Genomic DNA, 23948 nt, shown 5'->3' with positions numbered 1-23948 from the left:
GGTAAAACAAAGACCATGCAGGTCATGTAGTTTAAACGGTAGGCTACAAATAATTAATTGGTCTTTAATTAATTAAATAATTATTCATAATCGAAAATCGAATCGAATCGTGCTTTCAGAATCGAAAATGTAATTGAATAGAGAATTTGGAGGATCGTGACACCCTTAATATATATATATATATATATATATATATATATATATATATATATATATATATATATATATTATGTAATGTTAATGTAAGGACATACAAAATCAGCCAAACACTCTAAACTTTTCATGAACCATTTGAACATTTAAACAAATAATTTAATAAATAACTTTTTATATATAGACGTGTGCGTATGTATATTTTCACTTTGCTTTTTGTATTAAATTAAAGCAAATGTCACAGAGTGAAAAACAAAGAAAGAGTCAGAAGGGTAAAGGAAGTATTATCTCCTGGTTGTGAGACTGAACTGGCACAAGCTTATAAAAGCGAATAGTGTGCTGTCTCTGTGTAGTTTGTCATGGTGACATGAGCAGGAGTGCGGTACATCAGCAGGCTCCCGGAGCTCACTTTTCGCCCTGGCAGTCAAGACACACAGCAGTTCACAGGGGAACAATCAATAGATGGCCCGCACTTGCAAAGAATATATGCTGTGTACCATGGTCGATAAAGAATTTCCAGCTCCCCCATAGCTCACGCTGTATGTCGAAGCTCTGTTATCAGCCTGAGAGCAGCTCTGTAATAAATCTCCACTCCTCTATTACTGGCCAGCCACAGCAGCGCAGAAGGATTCTCTGCTGAAGGAGGAGCAAGAGACAGATTACCAGATCTTTAATACTCAGAGCAATTTATTATCTTAAATATTACTTAAGGCGTTTTTTTCTGTTGCAGCTGGTTTACAAAAGATTCTGGGTATTTTTCTGCATTTTTAGCTGTTTGGATGAGTTTGTGATTCAATGATTCATTCATAAAGATATGTGTTTGCTCTATACTTGAATTAATCAGGCCTCTGAACAAATAATGTGAACTATTTAATTAGACAGTTGTTTGCTGCCATTTTATTTTTATACTGAAAATTCAAAGTTATGTTGCAACATTTCATTTGTGCAATCGTAATGCGGATTTTCATTTATTTCATTTATTACTTTGTAGTAATTTATTCAGAGGTTTTCAACAGGGGTGTTGTGACCCACTAGAACTTGGATCACCAATCTCGTTACTGGAGGTCCAGTACCCTGCAGGGTTTAGCTCGAACTTGCCTCAACACACCTGCCTGGGTGTTTCAAGTATACCTAGTAAGACCTTGATTAGCTTGTTCAGGTGTGTTTGATTAGAGTTGGAGCTAAAATCTGCAGGACACTAACAAATCAACACCCTTTTGTGATTGTTTTGTATGTAAAAAGCAGAGCTAACGCCATTTCCAAACAGATTTTGCAAACAAATGTTCAAATTTCACAAATTTTCAGACATGGAATATTGTAGTATTTGGGGAATATCATGGTTATAAGACACCAATACATTGTTTAGTGTGGCTAAAGTTAAATGTAGACTGTTTTTTGAGAGCAAATACAGAGGTATTAATAATAACAAAGCACACTAGCACAGACTTCAAGTAATACACGTTCGGAGAGTTTGGCTGTAACACCATGAGGGTTGAATGTGTGCTGGAAACATGAATCTGGGAAGGTGAGCAAGGTCATATTGACAGTCAGAGCTGGCCAAATCTTACGCTGGGATGCAGAGCGCACCAGATAGAATTTTGCCTTGAGGAGCAAACTGGTAAAGACAGACCCCATTTATTGAATATCTATTTTTGGTCCTTATGTGATTTTTTTTTTCTTCTGCATTTTTGTTTGTACAATTTTGCCATTGCATTATATATAGAAGCACTGTGATTAATATATTCATATTCGGTCCATCTGCGCCTCGTGATTTATTCTTGATTGAGTTTTTTGCTGAATTCATGTTGATTGTCTGTAGAGGTTGAATTGTCTGTCTGACACTGATTGTCCACTGATTGTCAGATGGAGTATATTAATCCTGAGATGAGGGCAGTTGTAATGTTCTTTGTCTTTTCTGTCTCTTTGTTTTCAGATTCACCCTCTGCTCCTTCAGGAAAAGAGAACTGATAGCAGTAAGTCCAGACTGCTGCGTCGCACCATCAGTGTTCCTGTGGAGACGCACTTCCCAGGGTTCCAGAGTCACCTCTCGGTGGACAACAGTGAGTGTAGTATAGTGTTGTTAGCCAATGTTTACAATGCAATATGTAACCTAACTCATCCACCTTGAGTCCCCTAACTCCCATTCCCCCAAAACACACACACAAACAAAAAAGGATTGCGATTGTAAATATTGTGATTTTAATAATGGTTAAGCCAATAGATTTAATTTATATTTTTAATGTTTTATAGTTTATTCATATTTTGTTAAATATATTTGTAACAAGGAAAATGCAGTGGCTGCTTCACTGTAAACATTTAGAAGTTGCATAGGATGATCTATCTATCTATCTATCTATCTATCTATCTATCTATCTATCTATCTATCTATCTATCTATCTATCTATCTATCTATCTATCTATCTATCTATCTATCTATCTGTCTGTCTCTCTGTCTGTCTCTCTGTCTGTCTGTCTGTCTATTTTTTTTTTTTTTTTAATTTTAGTTTTGGTTATAAAATTTTCTGCCAAGTATTTCCCTTAAAGTAAATGGAAAAGTGAGGTAGTTTTTATAACATGGGAAATGTATATAAATAATTAGCTTTTTTTTTTTTTTGATGACAATTATGCACTAATGGTTAAATCAACTCCTTTGTCATGTTTATGTAAAAGGAATGCAAGGTAATATCAGTATATTCCACTGAGTGACTTGTGGTTACGTGTGGAGTCCAGCAGGGGAGGATGTTTGCTACTGAATTGTTTTGTTGTGGCAGTGGTGTTTCATCCACTGCTGTTATTACTGCTTCACCGAGGTTACTGATAACCTAGGTTTTTTTTTTTTTTGAAATACCTTAACTTTTTAACTTTTGATGTATGGCCACTTTATTTAGCTGATTGTGTGTGTGTGTGTGTTTTTGAATGCATGCATTTTTTCTCCTTGAACATGCCTCTACATAATGGACCATAAAATGGCTTTTTTTAATGAAAGGGTTTATTGGGTGGATGCTTTGTGTGTGTGTGTGTGTGTGTGTGTGTGTGTGTGTGTGTGTGTGTGTGTGTGTGTGTGTGTGTGCAGGTTTAACTGTAATTATAGGGTTGCGGACGGGTTTGGCAGTTAATACGCAGTCTCCTAATTCTAAAGTTTAATTTTTTGGTGTTCTCTTTATCTTGTACTTTTACATCACAGCTTTTCAGTTCTGTAGCTGATTTTGAAACTGTACTTCTGTCTGTTCACTCGAGATGTGTTGCTTAATTCTGCTGTACTAAACCCATATCAAACCATGACCTCAAAACCAAGGTACTCTACAGTATGTACCAAACCGTGACTTTTGTGTTTTGTTACAACCCTAGGATCAACAAATGCTAATGCAAAAAAAAAAAAAAAAACATGTCACGAACTTCAACTTTTCTATTGTCTGACTCCTTTTCTTAATTACTGTCCTTTATGTTTAAAAGAGATTTCAATTATTATTGATTTAAAAAATAGCTAAAATTTTCCCACTTTATATTATATTTTATGCTTTATATTTAAATATTGCTTTATTATATATCATGTATATATTATGCTTCAAATTCGATCATTTTTGTTACAACCCTAGGATCTACAAATGCTAATGCAAAAAAAAAAAAAACATGTCACGAACTTCAACTTTTCTATTGTCTGACTCCTTTTCTTAATTACTGTCCTTTATGTTTAAAAGAGATTTCAATTATTATTGATTTAAAAAATAGCTAAAATTTTCCCACTTTATATTATATTTTATGCTTTATATTTAAATATTGCTTTATTATATATCATGTATATATTATGCTTCAAATTCGATCATTTTTGTTGTTTTTTCTGAGTAAAAATAACTTGCATATTACAAGAGATCACAGTACAGCCCCACAATAATAAACCATTTCAATTACTTTGAACATTGACATTTCGTTTGTCAGCAAGATGTCTTTAATCATAAATGTTTTTAATAAATACAGGTTTAAATAACTATGATGTTTAATTTTTATAGAAATACACCTATTGTTATACTAACATTTTTAAAATAATTAAACATTTTTTAATTATTTTATTCATTTTTATTTACCTTTTATTCCAACAAACATTTTAGAAAGCATATCAAATTTAAATGCCACGTATAATATATATAAATATACTTTATATATATTTATATATTTAAATATATTATAGGTGGCCATAGATCTTTTTTTTTTTTTTTCTAGATTAATATAGATCAATCTCGGAATAGATTAAAATGGCTTATTTGAATTCTGTAAAAGCCTTATAGAATAAGCGTTCTACCCAAATAATAAGTCTTTGAGAAAGTGTTTTTCAAGCCAGGTGGCGCATTAGACCAGGGGCTCATCTCCTGTTTCCAAAATGCATTACAAACTGCTTGGGAAAATGTTTTACTATGATAATTGATGATGAAAATAAATTGTTTAATAAGATATATAAGCTCAAAACAGTAAATTTTTGATCACCTTAACCCGACTAAAGTCATTACTGAACTAAACAGAAATGGAATTAAGACATGTAGAGTATGCAGATATAAGTGGCACTACTGAAGTAAACACCTCAATCAAACTATTACCGTCATGTAGGACTTTTCACCATATTTTCCTACAAGATCAACACATGTGGCTGTCAGTAAAGGACCACACACACACATTGCGAAACGCGGAACTTTTTTTTCTTTCCATTTGTCGTGCATTATTAAATTCCATATTACTCTCACCAGTCCTTACTCCTTATTTACGTCTAATACCCCAGTTTGTCACAGGGGTATGAATGAAATGTTCATGAATTAAAGTGAAACTGCCGAACTGCAGTTAAAGTCTGGCATCCTGCTGATTTGATTCAGAAGGGCACTTTTTTGTCTGACGACTCGCCTGTATTTGTTATACATCCGCGCTAACATATTAACATGAAAGTCATCATAGCTTGCGTAGAATAGACCCAGCTCCCAACCCAACTTTGAAAATAGATTAACGCAGATTTTTTTTTTTTATCACACGATAAAAGTCTCGTGTCAACGCCGATAATGGCCCACCACTGATACACACACACAACAAGATGTTCAGATTAATTTTGTTATACTCAAAAAAAAAAAAGTGTATATATCTCATCAGATATATAACTGTATTTTTCTTGTTTGCTCCTGCCAATACTGAAAAACTGATTGAAGAGACAAACTGAAGTAAATCTCCAAGCTCCCTCTTCTGCTCCCTTTGAAAACTATAGCACCTTCTGCTTGATGTCTTCAACCAGAGGCTGAATGTGAGAACAAACTTCATTAACTTACCTTGATTCAAAAACATCACAGCAATTTAAAGCAAATTAAAACATAGTCATCAGGGAGTATTTTAAACATAACTCTTTGGTAACTAAATAATATTAATGTCAACTTTCCTCTTTTTAGATGTATAGATGTAATTGTGCATGCTTGTTAGCCTCACAGGCAAACATCAAAGTGTTGCATAGTTTGCAAAGCTAGAGATCATTCAGGTGAATCAATGATGTGTGGTGAAACAGTGCTAAACTGATAGCTCATTGAAATGCTTAGCTAGACTAAAGTAGCTCATTATCACGTATATAACAGTGTGCACAGAGCCTAAAATTAACACTCGCCAAGTGCCAAATGAGAGGAAAAAATCAATACTGGCATGTATATGAAACTGTTACATATGCATGAAAGGCAATTTGACTTATTTCAGTTTGGGTTCTGATGCATTTTATTTCACCGTGATCCATTTTCACATAAACTGTTCATAATAACAATGTTTTTTAAAGTAATAGTTTTTTTTTTTATTATTGAACTTTGTTGTAATACTAAAATGATGAACATACAATAGTTTACACTTTCTTACGTTTCTTAAGCTAGCACTGGCTACATGTTAGTTTTGGACAGTTTGTTTTCAGTAAATTTAAATTTTTCATGGAATTTCTGAATAATATATTTTTGTAGTCTCTTACAATTTTAAGATTTTCAAATGACTAGGCCTAATCCCAGTTCTATTTTTGTTCCCCTTGCCCCTTGAAGTAAGAAGGGGAAGGGCTTCAAAATTTACCCCTAAGAAATGTGACAGCTACACTACAACACATTCACATGTCATCATATGCAATCTCTTGCTTCATATGAGATCAGACGATCACGACTGCTGTAGTCATTCCATTTTTTTTTTTTTTTTTTTGGTATTTATTTTCAGGAAATCACTGAAGGTGACGATATCAAGGTTATCTTAACAATATAATGTGACAATAAGAATGTAATTGTACTGTGCATTTATAGCACAAGAACATTAACATTATAGCAGACACTGTAAAAAGCCCATTTCCAGCCACTAGACGTTTGACAGGGGATTCCAGTGTCACCGAGTGACAGAATGTTGTGGGACTACTATACAGGAGTTATTATAAAACATGATGCAAAGAGACTTTAAGAGAATTGGGACACACCTACCCCTTCACAAGCATGCGCAAAATGGGGTAAGGGGAAGGGCTAAGGGGAAGAATTGGGATTGGGCCCAATACTGATTAAGGATATATAGCTATTCATAAATATTAGTCATTTTTTCTTAGTCTTTCCATATAGAGTCAATTCTGCAGGCTCTCTGTCAAATCACTCTAATATCTAAAGGCGTATGAAAGCACTAGTCACAGATGTGCTATATCTGCTTGTCACAGATGCTGTTAAGAATCATGAGAGAAGTAAGAGCAAATGAGAGGCCCATACTTATGAGAACAGTCGATCTGCATGCGCACCACATGTGTCCATTCTGTGTCTCTTTCTCTTTCTGTCTGTCTCTCTCTCTCTCTCTGGAGCAGTAGACAAACACAGAGTGGTTCCCTACACAAAGGGTGAAGGGAACACACCTCTCTCTCTCTCTCTCTCTTTCTCTCTCGCTCTCTCTTTCTCTCTCTCTGGCTCGCTCTTCCTTTCTCCTCCCATCTGTCTCCTTTCAGCACTGTTTTTCAGTTGTTGGACAGCAGTTCAGCACTCTGTGAAGTTATGGAGTCTGAGACAAGCCCTGAGTCGGAGGGTCAGTCCGGTAAGTGCTTGTGGAGGAAAGATGCTTTTGGCCCTTGACTCAGTATTGGTGAGAGATGGAGATGGAGAATTGGCATATTGTGTTAAAATGCTGTAATATTGGATGCATGCGTTTGTTGTTAACTTGTCTCAGATAAAATGCCTACAGAGTTTTGATGCATATTGTGAAGAAAACTGGAAAGCACTTGAAAAACTTTTGGTTGTGAGAGTTCACCATATTAATGGCCTTGCTGTCTTTCAAATGGTTAAAATGTACAGAGCTCTGGAGAGTTTTGTTTAAAACTCGTATCAGTCAGTTTCCATTGTCTGCATGTGCTGTCTATCTCTCTGCATGCCTGTCTGTATCATTTTATTGTATTTTGACTAAATGTTGAGTTGCATCATGCATATAAAAGGTTAATATTAATATAGTTTAGGTAAACTCGGTGCAAAATGCCTTATAAAACACTTGGATGGCTTCACATGTCTATCTGCTAATCTATTTTTGGCCAAATGATTGTTTTCTGACCAAAATAAGCTGTGGGGTGAAGCCAACTTTTGTCAGACTTCTGACTGTGTCTAGAAATTAGAGCTAGATGCATTCCTGTCTTTTCCAGACAATAATTCAGGTACGCTACTATTATTTAGCACTTTTCAGTCTTTTTCTTTTTTCCATCTGTCCTAAGCTTGTGGTAATCATTTCTGGTTTGACTTTATCGTGTTGTATCCATGAAGGATTGTGTGAAAGTCGTGGGTGACTGGAGTGTGCTGTGCAGATTTGATTATGTTAGAGCATGTGAGGGAGTTTCAGATTTGAAAGGAATTGTGTTTCTCTGAAATGTGGGTCCCTTGTGACTTTAGTTTGTGGAGAGAGAGCAAGTAGTTTGTGTCTGTGTTGGAGGAGAGGGGAGGGGGGCAGCAGGATGGGACAGGAGAGAAAGAGCAGGACGGGACGGGAGGTTGACTTATGTACACAAATAAATCTCTCGTTCTTTCTCCTCTCCCTCACATTCTTCTTCTTTTCCACACACATATTTCAATATCCCCTGTCAAAGCTCTTTAAAACCTAATGATTATATTATTATTGGAGTATTTTTCCATTGTCTGTATGCGCAGGTCTGTTCTGCAGAGAAGGAGCTCTGGAAGAATGTGGTTTGCTGAATGAGTAAACCGCTAAAGTATTTCAGGGAAAGAGGACATTCATGGTCCAACTGGGTCGATACGCTGGACAGAGAGAGATGGGGTGATTGCAAAGAGAGCTAGCTAGAAAGAAAAAGTAAGAAAAGAAACCTAAGTCCACGATACAGTAGTTGAGCCCAACATCTGTCTTAAACGCAGGCCAAACCTCACAATATCCCAGAATAGCCCCAAATAACACGGTACAACCATCCTGCTCCAACAGAGTAGATGCCCTCCCATAATCTACTACCATGGAAGTGTATAGCTACCCATTTAATTTAGAATTGTTAAACCCTTAAACCAAGATCAATTTAAAAACAGTAACAACCTAGGCTCAAAATTCTTGCATCTGGTTACAGTTGTTCAAAAATTTTCATGTTGTGTTTTGCACCTTTTTCTGCATTTTTAAAGTAAAATGTTCTTGGGAATGACATTTTCTCAGAAATAAAAAAATGTTATTGTAACAACCTTGAATTATGTTAGTTCTCACTGTATGCATATTGTAGCAACTAAAAAAAATTATTGACTGATAAGGGATAATTTATACAACATCTTAGCCAGTGTTGGGTAAGTTCCTTAAAAAAATTAATAGATTACAAATAACTGATTACTACTGGGAAATTGTAATCTGATTACATTACTAATTACTTAATGTAAAAAGTAATCGGATTACTAATTACTTTACTTTGAAGTGTTTTATAAAACATATAAAATATGCCTATAAAAATACAAAATAAACTGCAGATTTTCAGTAATTTAATATTCACTCAAAAGCATTACAATGCTTAAAAAGCATTTGAGTTCACTCAAAACTTAAAATGCTCTCATCATACAGTTTTTCCAAACCTGTTTGTCTTTTTTTTTTATAATAGAAAAGAAAAAACACTGGGGGGCGACGCAGTGGCGCAGTAGGTAGTGCTGTCGCCTCACAGCAAGAAGGTCGCTGGTTTGAGCCTCGGCTGGGTCAGTTGGCGTTTCTGTGTGGAGTTTGCTTGTTCTCCGTGCGTTTGCGTAGGTTTCCTCCGGGTGCTATTGTATCCCCCACTGTACAAAGACATGTGGTACTGGTGAATTGGGCAAGCTAAATTGTCTGTAGTGTATAAGTGTGTATGGATGTTTCCCAAAGATGGGTTGCAGCTGGAAGGGCGTCCGCTGCGTTAAACAAAATGCTGGATAAGTTGGCAGTTTGTTTCGCTGTGGCGACCCCAGATTAATAAAGGGACTAAGCCAAAAAGAAAGAAGAACGAAGTAAAACACTGGATACTTCTAACCATTGACATCCATAGTTTCCAAAAGCATTGCAGTGTATGCGTGTTCTATGTTTGTCCAAGGTAATTAGTCTACCTAAATGTACATATTCCATTTACTTCTATTAGCTGGCCTGGCTTGCATTACTTTCATGCATTTTCTATCATTCCTACGACCAATTGTTTTTTAAATAGGCATTATCTATAAATAATCTTTGAAAAGAAGGCTTAAGATCAAGCAGAGCTTCTCAACAAAGTCATCATCTTTAGCTTTTAATTACACAAGCCCTTTATATTTCAATGGATTTCGAATGGCTGTTAGCGTTTTATCATTTATTTGCTGAAAATTTGTTCTGATAGTGATCCCAACGATAAAATTTCTCTACAGTTTTATTGTTACAGTTGTGTTGTGAATTCTGCAGTTGTTTTACATTTAGAATGTTTTTAGAACTTTAGATTCCCAGTACTAGTAAGGTGTACCTAATAAAGTGGCCAGTGAGTGTATATTCTAGGTACAATTTGCTAGATGCACATCTTTCTAAAGAGCTCGAGTAGGACAGAACTCTTGATAAACCCCAAAATCAGTTATGGCGTGAAGAGAGCTGCTTTTGAATGTGTAATTTAACAGTCGAATGAAGGAATTAAAAGCTTTAGGATCTGACGAAGCTCTGGCATGTAGCTTTTATAATATGATAAGAGAGACACTTATACTTATAGAGAAATTCAATTATATAAGCTGCGGGAAAAAACAGCTCTGAATGTGTATATCCCTGTATCTAAACCAATTACCAGAGCTGAAGAAAGAACACATTTTATGAAAACAGAGCTGGACTTGTTCTTGGCATTTGGTGCATCTTGTGTCATCTGCTGCAGAGATGAAGTGGAGGGCTATCTGCAATGTATTGAGCGTTCAGACGAGAGGATGAGAAAGTAATTAAAGATAAGAGAGAGTGAGCGACAAGGGCAATGAAAAGGATAGACATCATTTGGATACTTCTCTCCCCTGCCACTCCAGGGAATCTAATCTTCTTTCTGCTATTTTCCAAGCATATGCTTGCAGGATGCTAATTCCACGCTTTACCATCTGATTCTTAACCTACAGGGACTTTTTTTTAATCTTTGTGCTATTTTAAAGTGGAGAGATTCATGTATTCTTTTGACTTAAAAGCTCCTAAAAGCCTCTTAGCTGTGCATTCACTGTAATGATATGCCTCAAGAGTCTTATTACTTTTAAACATATCTTAATCAGGATTATTTCTATATCTGCTACCATTTTTTTGCTTCATCTGACCCTTCAAAATCATTTTGTGTAAGCTAATATTTTTAGTTGAATTCAGTCAATAAATATTTCATATTTATAGGGATGTAACGATTCACCTGACTCACGAAACGATTCATGATACTAATCTCACAATATTATTTAGTCACAATTTAAAAAAAGTTATTTGAAACAAATTGAAGTTGAAGAGCCTTTTCATTATTTTAAATGCTGCACATTTTTTGTAAAATAATACATATTCTGCCATAACCAAATTGCTATTTTAGAAAAAAATAAACTAAAGAAAGAATAAACTAAAGAAGACTTTAATTAATACAAACAAACTAAAACTGCGACTGTGCTGGGATTTTCATTTTTAAAAAGAAATATAAGAATATCTAAGTTTTCTGGAATAAGCTGAGGTCTTTGAACATTTACAATATCCCCTACTAATGAAAAAACACTTTCTCTTGGGACTAAGATGGCTGATGTGGAGAGGAAAGCCTTTCCTAAACCAGAGAGCAGTGTTTACAGAGGTGTTCAACGGGCCCTCTGCTCCAGAGCATTGGCCACTATAAAATACTGATTATAAAATTACAAATTGTATAGTAGGATAGAGACAGAAGTTGAACATGGTTATGAATGTGAATAATTTATATTACTTGCATAATCAATTATTATAAGTATCAGTGTAATACACTTAAGAAGACATAATCTTGAACAATTTAAATAGTCCGTAGCACTCGTCAGAGCAAGCGGAGCAGCAAATCATCTGGTTTGAATGAATTGGCACTACTGTGACAGATGTTTTTTTTTTTACTGTGCTGGTTTATGCGCATCATATTCATTGTTCTGTTATTGTAAGTGAACGTCTTTTTGCAGTATATGCACAATGTTTGTGTTTTGTCTGTCGCACTTTACCCCTGTCATTTTACTCTGCCGCCCAATCTCTTGCTTGTCGCTCATGTGCAGGTAAAGTAAGTTTGTTCCTGTAAACACAGCACCCTCTCTGTATAAAAAAAAAAAACATTGCGATTCGTTCAACATTTCTACCGGTTTGAATCGTCACTTATTTTAATCGATTTTCAACCAGCTTACAATGAATCGTTACATCCCTAGTTTTTACCTTTATGAAACCAGTCAGTTGAAATGTTACCTTATAAATCAGATTTTAGGTTATCTTACAGAGATACATTATCAGAGAGCATTTAAATTGGCAAAAAACTAAAAAAAATAAAACAGTACTCATCAATATTTAGCATCTGCTTTCCCTGAAATGAAAGACTATGCAAATATCAACTACACTACACTCCTGAGTACACTAATTTCAAAGCTAATGATCGTAGCCTAAAAGCAACCAAACTCCAAATGCATGGGGCCTTTAAAGCATTTTGGGAGAGGGAGAGAGAGAGAGAGAGAGAGAGAGAGAGAGAGAGTAGAGAGAGAGAGAAAGTCATTTCTTGTGAGGTAAAACACAAGAAACCCTGGTCCTCATTGAGATGGAAATAGGTCTGGATTTTTGTCGTCCTACTTCACTCCTCCTTTTCTTTGAGCAGATGAGAGAGCGAGTGGAGCAGGAGAGGGAAGAAGAGAGGATGAAGGATTTCTACAGTTTTTCACCGTGATAAACAAGAGAATCTTTCAGTCATTCTCTCTGAGTCACTTCTGGCCTATGGGAACGGCATGCATGTCTGCTTTGACTGAAGGGGACTCTTTAATTATTAGACCAAAGACAAAAGACTGTGTGTTTGCATGCTCCCATCTAACCGAATGTCTTGTGGCAAGAATATCTTTATATTATCTTTCGTCTTTTAGGGTGTTTGCGTGTAAGAAACTTTCACGCTTGGTCTCTAGAGTCACTCTTTCGTTACAGAAGCCCATGAGAACAGTATAAGAGAACAGATCAGGTTTGATGTTCTATCCTTCAGCTTCTGCTAGTCCCTTATTAAGACTCTCGGGGATCCTTTGCCACCATCTGCCTGTCCAGTTGCAATTTCTTTGTATGTGTGCCAAGTACGCTTGAAACTTTCTGAGTTATTTTAATGTGTCCATATGCTGATCTTTATGCGTGTTGTATGTGTGCATATTTGCATATGCTGCGCTTGCCTGCATTTGTAGTCAGTCAATTTGATCAACGTCAAAAATTTGTGTGGGGAAAAAAAAATCTTTTTTGCGATGTTGCTTGGTAATAAGCTGATAGAGTGCAAGAGAGAGAGAGTGAAAGGGTGAGAAAAAGAGGGGTTTAATCAACACTTCTCTGCTTGAATGTGGCAGAGCTGTCTCATTTCTCTTCAGAAACAAATCTAATCTCAGTCTGGGCAACCTTCCATTTATGCAAAGCAGTTTTCATTTCTGGAGAATAACAAACTCAAAACATGAGATCAGATTGCATGGAATATTGATGTTGGAGCGCCAAAATAATAAAAAAAACATTTTTAAATAGGAGATAGTAGGATTACTTCAGAATGAAGTACACTTTTCAATTCAGCAGATATATCAGTTTAGAATGAAAATATTAGTTTTTATTGGGAAGGCTTTTTTCAATAGGGTTTAGAAAGTTTTTATTTATATACAGTTGAAGTCAGAATTATTAGGCGCCCTTTGATTTTTTTTTTTTTTTTTTTTTCTTCATATATTTCCCAAATGATGTTAAAGGGCCCCTATTTTGTCGCACAGGGTGATTACAACTTATAACACACAATTAAACACATATTTTGCAAACTACACAAAATAGAGGCAACAATTTTTTAAAAAAATTACATTTACATGTTATGATCCGGAGGAAGAAGAAACTGGTCCATTTGAACTGTAAAAGTTACTGACAAAGTCCCTGTCAAAGTCTTGACAAAGTCCCATAGTCTCTGCTACTCCTTCAATAGCAAACCGCCGACAAATCCCATGCTGCGGCGTAGGTGATTGTATCAAAATTCAGAAAAATGACATCAACAAACACAGCAATAAGTTGGCTAAACTGTGGTATTGTTGTGAAAATGAACTTTAACTCTTTATTCCCCACAGCTGAATCTCCATCTGTCAGTGATCGTCATCTTCGCGTCGTGATCAGTCTCGTGATCCCCTGCACCTCCACTAGTCTCTGAAGTGAAAGCGCATTCACATTTTACCAGAACTGGAAATACATATTTGGTGATGTACCGTATCAACATCGATGCGATCAAACAAGGGATCCGAACCCAACTCGATTCGTTTATTCGACTCGGAGTCAAATATTTTGCTAAATAATCAATATTTATTTGTTTTAAACAAAGTGCACTTTTAGATTTAAACCTCAGCTGGATGTTTTCATTCACATAGAGCTGTGTTACACACTGCATGGAAGGTAATTTTCAAAAACCCATAATAGGGGCACTTTAACAGAGCAAGCAAATTTTCACATTATGTCTAATAATTATTATTTTTTTTCTGGAGAAAGTCTTATTTGTTTTATTTCGGCTGGAATTAAAGCAGCTTTAAATATAAATAAATATAAAAAATATTGGCCCCTTTATGCAACGTATATTGATAGTCTACAGAAAAAACCATTGTTATACAATAATTTACCTAATTACCCTAACCTGACTAGTTAACCTAATTAACCTAGTTAAGCCTTTAAATGTCACTTTATGCTGTATAGAAGTGTCTTGAAAAATATCTCGTCTAATATTATTTACTGTCATTATGGCAAAGATAAAATAAATCAGTTATTAGAAATGAGTTATTAAAAATATTATGTTTAGAAATGTGTTAAATAAATCTTCTCTCCGTTAAACAGAAATTAGGGAAAAAAATGAACAGGGCACTAATAATTCAGGGGTTTAATATTTCAACTGTATTTCTCTCAGCTTTTACTTCTAGTATTAATGAGTGTAATATGTGTAAGGGCTGCTTAAACTTAAACCAGTTCAAGTTTATAGTCTGCCACATGAACTTTAATGACATCCCAGTCCTTATCCGTCCGGTTTGATATAGAGGTACCCACCCTTTGCACCTATAACTGCTTCATCTCTTTTAAGAAGGCTTTCCATGAGGTTAAGGAGTGTGGTTATAGGAAGTCAGACACTGATGTTTTTGCAAGCTCACATTCTCCTTTACTATAGTAGTATACAACTATAAGCCTGCATGCTGACAATCGAAAACAAAATACATGGTATCACAGACTTACACAGACTAACCCCCAGGAGTCTGAGGTGATTTTGGGGCCCCTGAGATTGTTTGACACGCCCTGACATTTGTGCCTATTTCAGCTACTTATTACATAGTCATTACATAGACAATAATGCCACTCATCATAGAGCATGAGAAGCAAACAGTAATTTATGATCTATAGAATTTGTAAAATCAGGTCTTGCAGGTTTAGGAAACAGCATGGGAGGAATTTACAGCAGGCCTTGGTGCAGATGAAAAGTAAAAATAAAAAGTGAACAGATGCAGATTGTGTGAAAGGCAAATGCCTGAGTGCTGGTTCTGCTCTCCACTATGCGCTGCGCATGTGCTGCAGCTTCATTTATGCTTGCGTGTGTTGTGTGAAAGACGTGTAATTCAACACCAAAGATGTTCAATCAGGTCGAGATCAGGACTCGGGTGCAGGCCAGTTAATTTCTTCCACACCAATCTCACTCGTCGTCTTTATGGAGCATGATTCTGCACTCCAAACAAGACATTTCCACAGTTCTAAAGTTCAATGGCGGTGTTCTTTACACCACTACATTGTCGCTTCTCATTGGACTTGATTAGGTAAGCCTTGGGTGAAGCTGCTTGGTTATGGAAACCCATTCCTAAGCTAATCTGAAGTCCACATGACGTGTTTAGCGCTGATCTCAGTCTGTAATATTATGTGGTTTATTGCTTTGTGGCTGTTTTTGCCAATTGTTAATGCTTTGTTAAAAAACACTAACAGTTTACCACTGAATATTTGGTAGTGAGGAAATGTCATCAATGCACAATTGACAATCTATCATTGTATCACTTCAATTCACTGAGCTCCTGAGAAAGACCCATTAATATTTATAGTAGTGGTCTGATGTGGTTAATTTCATACAGCTCTGTGTGGCCATGGAAGAGATTGAGACCAGGGGCGCCCCGGGGTGAACACACAGAAACGCCAACTAACCCAGCTGAGGCTCAAACCAACTGCGCCACCACAACACCTGTATACTTGTGTTGTGACTTTTATTTATATTTTCATATTTACTTTTATGAGGGACTTTAAGAAACAGCTGCTGGAGGAACGGTAATGGTGACCAGCTGTAAACCTTTAACAGCTTAAACCAAAGAAGACATCCAATAAATCATTAAGCAACAAAAAGAAGATGCAACCTGAGTTGTTAATAGTTTATAAATAAATTATTAATTAAAGTAATAGTTCACCAAAAACAAAAAAAATTGTCATTGCTTACTCAGCCTTTACTTGCTCCAAACCTATTTGACTTTCTTCTGTTGAACACAAAAGAAGATGACCTCCATAGAATTTGTTTTATTCTGTCATAGTAAAGGGTGACTAGATAATGACAGAATTTTCAGTTTTGGGTGAACGATCCCTTTAAAAAATAGTGTATATTCTCAAAGAGTTCCAAAAAACTTTATGTAATTTTAATGATAAAATAAAACATTGTTGTGATTACATCCCGGTAGAGATGTCTGAGACAAAACATTAAAAGTTGCACAGATTTAGGTGAATAAGAAACACAAAATACTGCCTTATTACTCTCAGGGCTGTTTATATCGAAGTTGATAGTTAGCCAGGACCATGTTTGTGTTTCGTACCATCTAATTTTTACGAGGTGGGCTGTTAGCTCAATGATCAACCCTCAACCTAGACATACACTAACAACAATTTAGCTTACCCAGTTCACCTATAGGACTTGTTGGGAAAACCGGAGCACCTGGAGGAAACCCACGTAAACACGGGGAGAACATGCAAACCCCACATAGAAATGCCAACTGACCCAGCTGGGTCTCAAACCAGTGTCCTTGTTGCTGTGAGGTGACAGTGCTACCCACTCCACCACCGTGCCCTTCTTTAAAAATGTTATCACATGTAATTCATAATTTTACTAATTTTGGAGATGACCTTAATTTGAATTTATCTGAATATAGATTGTACTAATTAACGTGTCTTATAGCTCTTAAAGAAGTTGTACAGAGCTGGACAGAAGTGATACAGCTGGAATATGAGTGGTGAAAGCAGTGATATATAGTTGATGTGGATTTGAAACGACAAGTTTTTCGTAGTGAAATTGTTTAGTTGCTGCACAATAGAGGATTGTGTCAGTCACTGGCTTTTAAATGTCTCTGGGGTTTCGGTATAGAGCTTGTAGATAAAGACATCCTCTGATCTGAGCTCTTATGTAGAGGTTGAGTTTGTTTGTTGGTGATGAGAGCCCTGCTGTGCGAGTGTGTTTCTCTGTGTAAAGGAGAAGAGCGACTGAGAGTTCATAGGAGACGCCGCTGTCAGATGCTTCCTGCCTTTCTTTATAGCAAGCAACATTAAGAAAAATGATTGTGAAGGAAGTCATATTGTTTTCTTTCACTTGCATCTCTCTTAAAGGAGTTACTAAAGCTAAATCCAAAACTTTATGGCCTGAAACCAATTAAAATAACAAGCTAGAGCTGCATGATTCTGGCTAAAATGAGAATCGTGTTTTTTTTTTCACCTAAAATAAAGATCACGATTCTCTCAAGATTCTGTAGATGTAAGATAAAGCTTAATATGAGATTATTGTTTTTTTCTCAAACATATTGTAAAACAACAATATTAATATTATGTGTAGGTCTACTGGTTTCTATAAATAATTATATTGTACTTACAATAGTACATCATTATAAGAAGACAAAATGGACATTTTAGGTGAATTATACCCTATAAATACAGTATGTGACTCTTTTAACATCATTTGGAGGTGTCCGTGTCGCTGAGCAACGTGTGTGAAACAATGAAAAGACTCTTGCAGGCACCTTTGCTTCTCTCCTAAACTTGAAAATATGATTGGCAGAATAATAGAAATGCTGAATTTAGATCATCTAAGGGGTCGATTCGAGATCGCAATCTTTTTTCGATTAATTGTGCAGCTCTATAACAAGCTATGGCTTTTACAAAATAAGCATCTTTAAATAAGTTTCTCCATGGCTGTTTGGTGTATTTTTACAGGAAAAGTTCTCCCAAAAACTTTTGTACATTTTGACTTGGACGTTGTGGATGAAAATATCAATATTTCATAAAGGAAGGAAAGTACCACTGAATTTGAACTACGCAAGGGTGTAAAAGAACTATGCGGTTTATTTGTGTCAATAATAATAATAATAATAATAATAATAATAATAATAATAATAATAATAATATGCATTAAGCACTGCTGGCCGCTTATCTGTAATTAGTAATATTCCAATCAGAGTGATCCTAGTTTACTTTAAATGGATAATTTTCTCCTTACTGCTCTATCTTCGTTTCGGAAGAATCCCCCTTCCACCCCATCTCCTCCTTTTCCTCCCTTTTCTGAAGGGGGAGCTATCGAGACCTACCTGATCTCGGAGGCCCTGATATGCTTATTGACCGGGTAGGAGCCCTGGGCTAAAAAACTCCGAGCTCAGTGTTCTCTCCCAGGACAGCATACCAAACCTGGTATAAATGCTAAGCATATATAAGTGGGAACTCTTGAAAAGATATGTTGCACTTATGTTCAAACATATTCAATTTAGTTCATCTTTATTTCTGTAGTGCTTCTACAATGTAGATTGTGTCAAAGCAGCTTAAAATCACTATGAACCGAAAGCTGGAATAATTTTTTTATATTTCTATTGTAATTCAGTTCCCAGAGAAATAGAATATTAAATGAGCAAACAGTGGGTGTGGTTTGTTTTTTTTTCTACTGCAAGCTGAATGGATGTCGTAAAGTAGGCATTTTCTTCAGAAAGATCAGGAAAGGGGTTTTAGAAGAGTTATTACAACCTAACATGCTCCTTCAGCTCACAATTTCTGTTTATTGTCAAAACTGACAGTTGGAGCAGCATTAGCCACGCCCATTACCTCAAAATCACGTAGTCTCATAAATTAACTGAAAACAAACAGGAAGTGCACTTTCAGATTTGAACAAAGAGCTAAGAATGACCAAGAGGCGACACTCAATAGAACGTTCCATTGCAACAGCAGCGCCCAGCAACAGCCCTGGATTCCGCCATTTTGGAGTGAAAGTGATCAGCCGTCCATTGGATCTCATTACTTTTGCGATGGCAAGCAGCTGCATTGTTTTTTATTTATCTATTTAAAAAGCGTATTAAAGCTGAGATACAACCTGAAAGACAACAATACAACACTTATTATCACAATTATCAGCACTTTTAATAGTTTATTTTACAGACTTATAATATGCTGTTGTTCTAATGAAGTTTTCATTCCAAAATGGCTGCCGCGCCCTCTTGTGGCTGTTTCCCAAATTACACTAGAGTGTCGCCTCTTGGTCATTCTAAGCTTTTTGATTTGAATTAAAGATTAGATGGGCAAACATTTTTTTTTTCTTAATGACATGCACAGATGAATTGTTCACCACAAAACTAGCAATTTGAGCTAATAAAATCAGTTTTCTCAAATTTCTTGGGGACTATAACAGAAGTTCTAGTAAACTGAAATTGAAACTGTCAGTCCAGTTTTCAGAGTTAAAGTTCAATTTAGTTCAGTTCAGTGTGGCTTAATGTTACTTTTGATCACATTTTCATGTTGTACAAAGTTTTTAGTATTTTTAACACACCTTTTATCATCAAGTCATTTACAAACACAAACAAAACGTATTCACTGTAAGTATGCAAAAGAGTGGCATTTCTTGGCTTAAAGCTCTTGCAGCAACTTACAAATTATCAGACATGTTGAAAATCTATGGACATAATAGATGATTAATTGATTTGAACTAGAAACATTAAAATTAATTCTATTAAATGATGAAAAATTTAATAAACTTGATAAAAGAAGATGCAAATTAAAAGTTTGCTAGTAATAGCTTTTCTGAAAGGCAATTACTGTGAATTTAATATTTATATAGCTATTATAGTGAAAATTTTATTTTTCTGATTGTGTATTGTACTAATACAATTGAAAGTATGCTGAAATGTTTGGAAAAAAGCACTTTAAATGATCTGTTATGATACAGGCACCATGAATTTTAAAAATGTACCAGTTGCTTCTGAATTTTGCACCAAACCAATCTAAGACAACTGTAAATGCAGCCTATGTAGGCATTAAAAGTCCATATAATTAGCTAAAATCTAATGGTAGTGTAGCATTAGGTGTAGTGTATAGTATGATTATTATAGAAAAAAAGATTAGGATGAGACTATAGTTTTTTTTAAGAACAATCTAGATTTACCAAAAACAATAACAAATAACAAATTCTCTTACATTTCTGAGGTTGTGTTCAGAAACGCAGTGTTTAGTTCGGATGATTTGAGAAGCAAAATGTCCTTATGAAACCCTGAAGGATGTTAGGTAATGCTGAAAAACAATGCTCGTCAAAATAGGGCTTTACACCATGCGCTCTGTAGCTTTTTGTTTTGTGTTTAGAAATAGCATTGCTGCAAGGGTCTCTACAAATTCCAAACCGTTGTACATGTTGAGAACAAAAGGCCTGAGAAGACACTTTTGTTGAGCAGTCTAAGCACGGTTGAAAGGAACAAGCGTTGATTTGGATGCTGTTGAAAGGAACATGTATGACTGCTCAGCGTTTCCCAGATGAGGAGTTAATCACTTTGGGTAACAGCAAGCGAACTGAGTCTAATCCGTCTTTCATCTGCCCTGTTTCACTTTCTTGTTTAGTTGATGAAAATGCTAAACTGATGGGGGAATGTCTGTGAGAAATAAATTTAAGAAATTCATTACTGAAGATCGGGGTGGGGTGTATGGGGGAAATTATATACAGACAGTTGAGGTCAAAATGATTAGCCCTCCTGTTAAATTTGAATTCTTTTATTTTTCCCGCTAACTTCTGTTTAATAGAGAGAATTTTTTTCAACACATTTCTAAACATAATAGGCTTAATAACAAGTTGTTAATAACTGATTTCTTTTATGTTTGACATGAAGACTGTAGAAAATATTTTACTAGGTATTTTTTAAGATACTAGTATTCAGCTTAAATATCTATTTAAAGGCTTAACTAGGTTAATGAATAACTATGCAAGTTAATATAATCAGGCAAGTGATTGTATAACAATGGTTTAGTTTCTGTAGACAATTAAAAAAATGCTTAAAGGGGCTAATAATATTGAAAATATATGAAAAAAATGCTTTTATTCTAGCCAAAATAAAACAAATAAGATTTTCTCCAGCAGAAAAAAATATTATAGGAAATAGTGTGGAAAAAGTCCTTGCTTTGTTAAACATCATTTGAGAAATATTTGAAAAAAATAAAATAAAAATTACACTGCTAATAATTTTGATTTCACCTGTATTAAAATAACAACAAATCAAAAAACTAAGTTTTTAAAAAAATATATATTTCCATAGCTAACTAGATATAAAATCTTTCATAAATTAGTTTTCATTTTAAGATAATTATATATTATATTATATTATATTATATTATATTATATTATATTGTATTTATTTATTGTATGTTAGTATGTTGAATGTTGCACCACCACAGCTTTCATAGGCTAAAAAATCCCTACATACATCAAATTATGGCATGCCATTCTGCTACTATTATAAGCAAGTATCACAAGCTTTGGTCGAGAATGTGGGACTCGTTGTGTTTAGAGGGGCTTTTAGACCTCCTCCGTTTGAAGGGCTTTTCTGTCTCTCAGTTGGTAAAGTGAGGCGGCCTTTTCAGACTCTGGAATGCAACACTTGTTGAGTTTTTGGAGGGAATGCAGGTGCTCTGCCATTTTCAGCTTTCAGAACAGGCGCTCATGAGAACCACTGCCTTTTCTCACACAGGCTCATTCTGGACCTCCCATGGGTCATTCACAGACATGGCTTTGTGTGGTTGACATTATCTGTTGACATTATTCTTCAGGATTGCACAACCTTTTCATCAAAATCTGCATTCCAGCTCTTGGGAATGAGAGAAGATTTTTGTAATTTCTTACTGTCATAGCATCTGTGTGATTGACTATGAAAGTGAAAATATTTATTGGTCTTATTCTTAAGTTTCATAATGAATGAACTCTAAACTTTTAAACCAGTTTTAAGAGTTCACACTTAGCTGATGATTGATTATAAAGTGTGTTTGACATGCTGTCCCGGAAGAGAGCCCTGAGCTCATAAGATCCTCGAGCCCAGGGCTTCCGCTGTTGGGCGAGAGAGGAGTTTAAGCTCAGGTAGATCTCAAAACTGCTGTTGTCTTTGAAGAGATAATTTACTAGGAGCATGTATGGTGCCAGTTTAGATTAGTCAATTGTCTTAAGTTGTATGTTTTGGACGGTGGGAGGAAACCGGGGAACCTGGGGGAAACCTACATGAGCACGGGGAGAATGTGTAAACTCTGCACAGAAATGTCTACTGGCTTAGTAAGAACTAGAACCAGTGATGTTCTTGCTGTAGGGTAACAGTGCTAACCACTGGGCCACCGTGCCACCCATCTAGAAAAGGAGGACGAGTAGGGGTGAAAGGGTGATTCTTCAAAACCAAGATGGCTGTGGTATGAAACTTAAGAGTTTGGAATCATCAGATTGGTGAATCATGAATTGGCTAATGCAGGATCAGCTGTGTTCAATCATAAGCACATGATCCTCTCAAAATTAGTTTAAAGATAAACTTCAGTTAGTGGAAACAAACAAAAACATTCAGGCAGATTGAATCCTTGTTATAAATGTATATTTTTTTAAGATGTCAACCCCTAATTTAAATCTCTGCATTTAGATTTCTGGCTTTTGTTAAAGTGAAGCATGTAATAATAAATTTTTTCACATGCTATTTAAAACTGGTAATTGTGTGCATGGTTTATTAAAAAAAAAAAAAAAAAGTTGTAAATATTTTTTTAATTCTCAATTTTTTTCCACTTCAGTAATAATATGATAGTTACGTTTTTAAAATACTTGATATTTGATAATTACTATATTTTAAAATAAACACCATCAAATCTGTCATAATTCAACCAATCAACTTTCCATAATTGATGGAAATGTGTGATGGAAAATTTCTTATTAACAGACAAATGTATTATAAATGTAAGTTATAACCATTAATCATAAAATAATTCAAACAAAGTATCAGAATCAGAAAGAGCTTTATTGCCAGGTATATTCACACACGCGAGGAATTTGTTTTCGCGACAGAGCTTCTACAGTGCAACAGAATTACAGACAGGACAAAAACAGATAATAAATACATTTTAAAAATAGAATTAAGTAGTGAATGCTAATATAAAAATTGACAAGTGTATGTAATTACTATATACAACACTATATGTGCAGCTGTTATGTGCAAATTGGCATGTAAAGCGTGTTGTTAAATAAGTGTATATGTGTATAAAAAGTGTATAGCAGTGATTTTTGTTCCACAATTATCATCATCAAGTGTTCATGAGACGGATTGCCTAAGGGAAGAAACTGTTTCTGTGTCGGGTATTTAACAAACAAAAAGTATTAACCTAAAACCTAATTAAAAATATATATTCAGTTTATTAATATATCATTATTGGCGTCAAACATAAATATTTTGTTGCTACATGAACAGCACTATGAAACTAAAAATACATTGCTCTGGGTATGTTACTTTGCTGGTTTCAGTTGGCAAATTCACTAGAGGGTGCTGTCTTTTTTTTCTGAATTTGAACTTCGTCACTTAGCCTGGTTCACAGAAAATATCAAGTTGTTTATGGATAAATGAACTTTAATTGATGAAAAATCATAATATTGTCGTCAAATACGTGTTAAATACGTGAAAATTGTATTAAATAAAAAAAAATTGTTCTAAAAAGTTTCAAAATGCATTAAAGTAATAAAAAAACATTTGACATAGTTATATAGATGGTGAGGTCGGACAGACACATCTCAGTGGTCAATCACACAAAAGGCTATTTGACAGGCTGTTTGTAATATGGATGTTACTCAACTAGTGAAAAAACAGAATTCCTTTTGACCTGCAGATTGTCTTTTACAAAGT

At 35.1% G+C, this 23948-nt stretch overlaps 2 protein-coding genes and 1 long non-coding RNA gene across 4 annotated transcripts in view; 2 read left to right on the top strand and 1 right to left on the bottom strand.

The window, feature by feature from the left end:
- The window catches only part of si:dkeyp-72a4.1, a 49841-nt gene extending 36825 nt beyond the window's left edge, over window positions 1-13016 (top strand). Inside the window, 2 exon segments of the mRNA NM_001128374.3 lie at window positions 2087-2213; window positions 12419-13016. Of these exon segments, the coding sequence (NP_001121846.1) occupies window positions 2087-2213; window positions 12419-12756 (465 nt within the window). The 3' untranslated portion in view covers window positions 12757-13016.
- The window catches only part of dab2ipb (DAB2 interacting protein b), a 191903-nt gene continuing 175067 nt past the window's right edge, over window positions 7113-23948 (top strand). For both annotated transcript variants that reach the window (XR_015490298.1, XM_087252099.1), the window contains exon 1: window positions 7113-7200. Coding sequence is in view for 1 of the 2 variants with exons in the window: in XM_087252099.1 (XP_087108225.1) it covers window positions 7161-7200 (40 nt within the window). In the remaining variant the exon portion in view is untranslated. The remainder of the gene's footprint in view (window positions 7201-23948) is intronic.
- On the bottom strand, window positions 13463-15949 carry LOC147844035 (uncharacterized). Its single transcript, XR_015491394.1, has 2 exons — window positions 15656-15949; window positions 13463-15500 (listed from the first exon to the last, which is right to left on the bottom strand). It is a non-coding gene; the product is annotated as an uncharacterized LOC147844035 (long non-coding RNA).

This window comes from Danio rerio, chromosome 5, assembly GCF_052040795.2.
Source record: "Danio rerio strain M-AB ecotype USA chromosome 5, GRCz13ab, whole genome shotgun sequence".
Classification (NCBI taxonomy): Eukaryota; Metazoa; Chordata; class Actinopteri; order Cypriniformes; family Danionidae; genus Danio; species Danio rerio.
Note: the sequence above shows the minus strand (reverse complement) of the source record. Positions and strands in the feature narration are given on the sequence as shown.